At 37.8% G+C, this 5,519-nt stretch overlaps 1 protein-coding gene across 1 annotated transcript; it reads left to right on the top strand.

Moving 5' to 3' along the window:
- Positions 1-610: 610 nt before the first annotated feature.
- Positions 611-5,254, top strand: LOC132549200 (uncharacterized). The gene is made up of 3 exons (XM_060213117.1): positions 611-1,438; positions 3,880-3,974; positions 5,041-5,254. Exons 1-3 carry the CDS (start codon positions 611-613, stop codon positions 5,252-5,254), a joined length of 1,137 nt encoding a protein of 378 aa, XP_060069100.1.
- Positions 5,255-5,519: the final 265 nt, after the last annotated feature.

Below are 5,519 nucleotides of genomic sequence, written 5' to 3' on the forward strand. Positions count from 1 at the left end.
TAAATGGATATCTACCGAGGATTAGCATTCATTTCCTAAGGGACTTCTTCGTTAAATGGCCCATGGTAAGGTAATTAGCTGCTCAACACTTAAGCGGTAGTGTCAATAATTGACTAGTATTTTTAACATATTTAGATTATTTGTGTAGTCGATCTGGGTTCTTTGTTATGATCTGAATAGCCCTGATATGATGTATAATCCTAGGGGAATTTAATGTTTCTCTCGGTGTAAGCTCTACTCGAAGTATGTGGGCATTTAATTATATGTGAATGTAGACATACACATATCAACACGAGGGCAGGGTACCTGCACGGGAAACTACCTGTACTGGAAGACGAGAGTTATTTCTTTTAACAGGGTAACTGCACGGGTAACTTTCTCTTATCCTGGACGTGGTGTTAATGTAGGCACGTATACATGTAGATAATTATCCGAGAACACGGTACCTCGTATAGGTTACATATAGTCTGGAATAGAACAAGTGGCATGTACCTGTACGGAGAACCTTGCTTATTTGGGAAGAAGGACATATATATGTACAATTGTGTTGGTGTAATTACACAGGTATTTGCTTGGTAGCCGCTTTAACTTCTCTTACACCGGACATAGCATGCCGCCAACACGTCAGCAACGATACACGTGTCAAATATCAATAGGGAGTACCCGCAAGTCTCCCGGAAAGCAGAGCGCTGATCAGGAGTCCCCGGATGTTGTCCTGGACTCGGAAAAGAAATCATCACAGTTATCTGATGATAAACTCCGATATGATGGAAAAGTCGGACGAAATCCTGTCAGTCCTGTACAACAAACAAACAATAGACTAGCGAATCTGGGGTCAGCGCAGCAATCAGAAGACGGACGAGCGCCTCAATGGCCCACACAACAGTCAGACGACGGACGAGAGCCTCTGGAGGGTGTAACGCAAACAAACAATGGACGAGCGCCTTTAGGGCATGTACAACAATCAGATGACGGGAGAGCGCCTCAATGGCCTGTACAGCACTCGGATGACGGACGAGCGCCTTTGGGGCATGTACAGCAAACAAACAACGGACAAGCGCCTCTGAGGCCTGAGCAACAGGCGGACGACGGACGAACTTCTCTGAGGTCTGGAGAACAGACTGAAGACACACGAGCGTCTTTGAGCCCTGTATTGACAACACCTTTGGGACATGTAAAGCAAAACGAAGACGTGCGAACACCCCTGACTGCTGAACATCAGACAGGCGGCGGTGAAACACGTCTGGACGACGAAAGAGTGCCTTTGAGTTGTGGAAAACAGGGAAAATATTCAAAATATATCACCCCTGAACTCATGAAGTCCTATTTAGATTTCTTCAATAAAGCTGATACATTCAGCAATGGGCAACTTACAGTCCACCAATTTCGTGATGCAGTGGTCGAACTCGGCTTCCTCGGAACATCTTTCCAAATAGCCGTGAGTACAATTTCAAGCTTGTATCGGTAAACTGTGTAAAGCAGACTCTTAAAGTAAACGGTGTGAAATATTGTTGGTTGCTTACCACGGATCAATTTCTCTTGAGCTACGAAGAGTTTCCATATACATTATATGTAATTATGGTCTTTTGACAAATTGGATTTGCAACGATGGTGTAGTGGCGGGAGAGGGGGAGGGTATACAATCAACTGTGCAAAAAAAGCGACTGGAATGGGCGTTTTTTTTAGATAAAGCGGGTAGGGGGAGCTGTATAGGAAGATAGGAGGTTAAGGGGGATTGATTTAGATGGGATAAAGTATGGTGATGGAGAACTAGAGGTCATTAGCGTCATTAATTATCAAATTCATATCTATGTACATTCAAATTGTGTCACAAAACAATTTGCAGTAAGTCAATGGGTAATCTGTAATCAAGTGTTTACTGAAGAAATATTATGTTAATATAGAAAAATCCGTATAAGCTTACACAATTAATCTAGACAGGTATGCTGTTTACACTCGCTTAACATTACGTCAAGGCAAAGTTGTAATCCCTTTCATAATATATAATTTGTCACAGATATTCTTAACCCTAGATTAGGTTTCCCGTTTCCCGTTCTATATGACTCCTGGCTTAAGCTAAGATACCTCATGCCTTCTATATCATTATAATAGTATAATAGACAGAAATTGATCTATTTGGGGACAGGTAATTCTCTACACAAGCCCAGACACATATATATCAACACAGTAGTCTGACAAAGTGTGTCCTGACCAGTGAGGACCAATTATAGAATAATAGAATTTAAATAGAACGTGACATTTATTAAGACTGGCGATATAGGGTGAACGAAATTACTTATATACAATATGTACATGTTTGTATGTATACATGGTGTCGGTAAACGCTACCCACGTGATTACAGTGTAAAACTCTCAGAGTCCTGTTATGGTCTTCATATCGAGGTTAAACAACCACTTGATAGATTCACAATTCAGGAACCTGCTGACATATCTTACGTGAATGTTTATAACTGTCATTGTCGGAACACACCTGCTATAAATACAAATGTACTTTTGCTGTATTCGAAAGTACAAAAAAAAAACCCAGCTGAATATTAGCGCATATATTAATTCGACAGAATTACTCTCTGAACTTACTTATATATTACGTTTAACGATGTAAATAATTGTTGAAATAGGCGATTTATATATTATGATGAACAAATCTATGTACAAAAATTCACAAAATCGTTGAAGTTTGGAACTCTATTTCCGCGCAGAGAAATTATATTAGCTTATGTTACCAGGCAAAATTGAGGCCAGAGGATCAACACTTTTGCCTTTCATCATCCTCGCCACAAATACAGCTTATATTTTAAGGCATTGACACTGTATTCTGTATATATTGCGATGCTTCAGGAATGGCTGTATGAAGACTGGTAGTTTAAAATAGATAAATAAACCCAATAAAATGTAAAGAAGATATATATCAAAGGGATAGATAATAAAAAAACGATAGATAGCAATCACCATGACGTAATATTTTATAAGTAGCACGATAAAACATGACTTTTTATGCCCTAGCATGGAGAGATCGGGGGCATACTGTTTTGGTGCTGCCTGTTTGTCTGTCTGTTTGTCTTTTGCCAACTTTAACATTGACCATAACTATTGCACCAGAAGACGTAGGGCTTTCATGTTTGGCTTATATGTTATTTGTGATAAGACCTTTCCGGTTATTCCAAAATGTTTGACTATGTGACCTTGATCGTGACATTTGACCTACATTTGAAAAGAACTTAAAATTGGCCATACCTATTGCACCGTAAGAGGTAAGGCTTTTTATAGTTGACATGTGTGTTCCTTTTGACAAGACCTTGCTGGATATACCAAAATTTTTGACCATGTGACTTTGACCGTGGCCTTTGACCTTCATTTGGAAAAGTTAAACATTTACCTTAACTATTGCGCATTGAAGACATACAGATGTAAGTGCTTCGCAAAGTGTACATGTAATTAACTCATGCCTTGCGCAGTACAGTTTTAATGTCCCATTTTTTGCAACCGGGTCAAAGTGTTTCATTAACACATCTTGTTCATTTCAGTCACGCGTAATGATGCTATCACTGAAAACTAGTAAATACATTTATTATGATATATTTTGATAATATTGATATTTTGATATAACATATTGCAAGAGTGTCGTGATAGAAACGAATGGTTGCCAAAGTGATGTTAAACAAGAATAAAACCGAATACGACCATCTGACAAAAAACTCATACATCATCACCATATTATCCGAATTGGGACGAATCATTATCGAAGATTAACTTTTTGTTTTGTTGACTAATCATATTTTTAATTTACACCTTGTTGAATTGACTAATTAAGCGGCTTTTTGTCTTTCTTTCATTTGGCAGTATACGATTTTTTTTCAGAGAATGTTTGTGGATCTGAACCCTAACGAGGACCTCATTGTTACACTGGATGCCTTCATGACGGAGATGTGTAAAGTGGACAGTAGAAAGTGGACGTAAGTACTCGTGTAATGGTGAACAAGTAAATAAGTCTGCAAACTACAAAAGTACTGGTAAATATATAGAATTTAAGGATGTAAACATACACTGTACCTTTACTTGTAAATAAGTTGGCGTACATATTACTCTCAAAAGATTGACGAAGAAGCAAAAACCATAACACATAATGTACTGATAACTAAGTTTATATATTCACGATATTCTGGAGACAACAAACAGCATGTCATTTCTTAACAGAAACAACACGTAACCAATAATAATTCGTTACAAGTTGCATCCAATATTAACACCGAGCTGTAGGTAATACAAACATCAGACAAATATAACATGTGAACACCACCCAACATCTTACGTAAACATCAAGGATAGCATACAATGTAAACACACAACAGCATGCAATGTTTACTCTAGATAAATAGCAGTTGTCAACGAATTCACACGGTAGGTGTTAAGTATAATTTGATGATAATTTGGTATACATAGATATATACAATTTGATAGATTTAATGACTAGCATAATGCTCACCCCAACAAGTAACAAATAGTTTACATAACATTCTTTATTCTCCACATATCTTTTTCGAGATATAGCTATAATGAAACACAACAAAATACACGGTAGCACTTACAACAGACGTTACAAGATCTAACGTGTGATCGACGAAAAACATAATAAATAAGCAACCATTCTGGAGTCGTTTCAGTTAGTACGAATAAAGTTGAACTTCGTTACTTCGAAGTCGACGGAACCGTTGGAAAACGTCGAACTATCTGGGTATTTAATTTAACTGAGATCGAATGTTTTGCGAAAGGTTTGGCCGGGGCAGACAAAATAACTCGAATTAAATGGGGTCTTTGAGTTATACGAGTTCGAGATAAGGAGGTTAGACTGTATAATTACATGTACTTGAAATATAATTACGTCTAAGTGGCGAGTAATAACAATGAAATAATCGATATTACAAGAGATATAATACGAAATATAGTACAACATGTAAATGAAATCCAAAAACAACAAAAAGAACGCTAGTTTATAGTTATACATCTGTTTCGTTTATCTAGTAAAACAGATATAGAGGACATTTTTCATTCCCTGGATTTGGACGGCGATGGAATGATTACAGAGAACGATATCGAGACGACGCTGGAACGACTGAACAAGGTCAAAACTGACGAGGACATTCAACGAATGATTACCCGCTACGACGTGGACCGTGATGGCGCGCTCTGTCTTCAAGACTTTGTGAAAGGCTATCAGCGCGACCAGCGGAAGTGACGTACATATGTATCTGTACTGTCAGCACGTTACGCATCAGATGTTCTTCGCAATTATTTGTGTATTCCACTAATGTGTGCCTTATGTGTGATGTTTATTTGGCAATGTTTAGTATCACGTTTATGTAATATACATCCTGTTGGACTTATCAAACGTTAAAGTAAACATAATAGATTGTTACAATTTCGCCTTGCCATTTACTAGGCAAATCGCGTGATAATTGTGAATAAATAAAAATGATGCGATATTTGTGACTAAAGACAAA

The sequence above is a fragment of the Ylistrum balloti genome, unplaced genomic scaffold (genome assembly GCF_031769215.1).
Source record: "Ylistrum balloti isolate Yb309-2 unplaced genomic scaffold, AGI_CSIRO_Ybal_v1 Utg370048, whole genome shotgun sequence".
Lineage (NCBI taxonomy): Eukaryota > Metazoa > Mollusca > Bivalvia > Pectinida > Pectinidae > Ylistrum > Ylistrum balloti.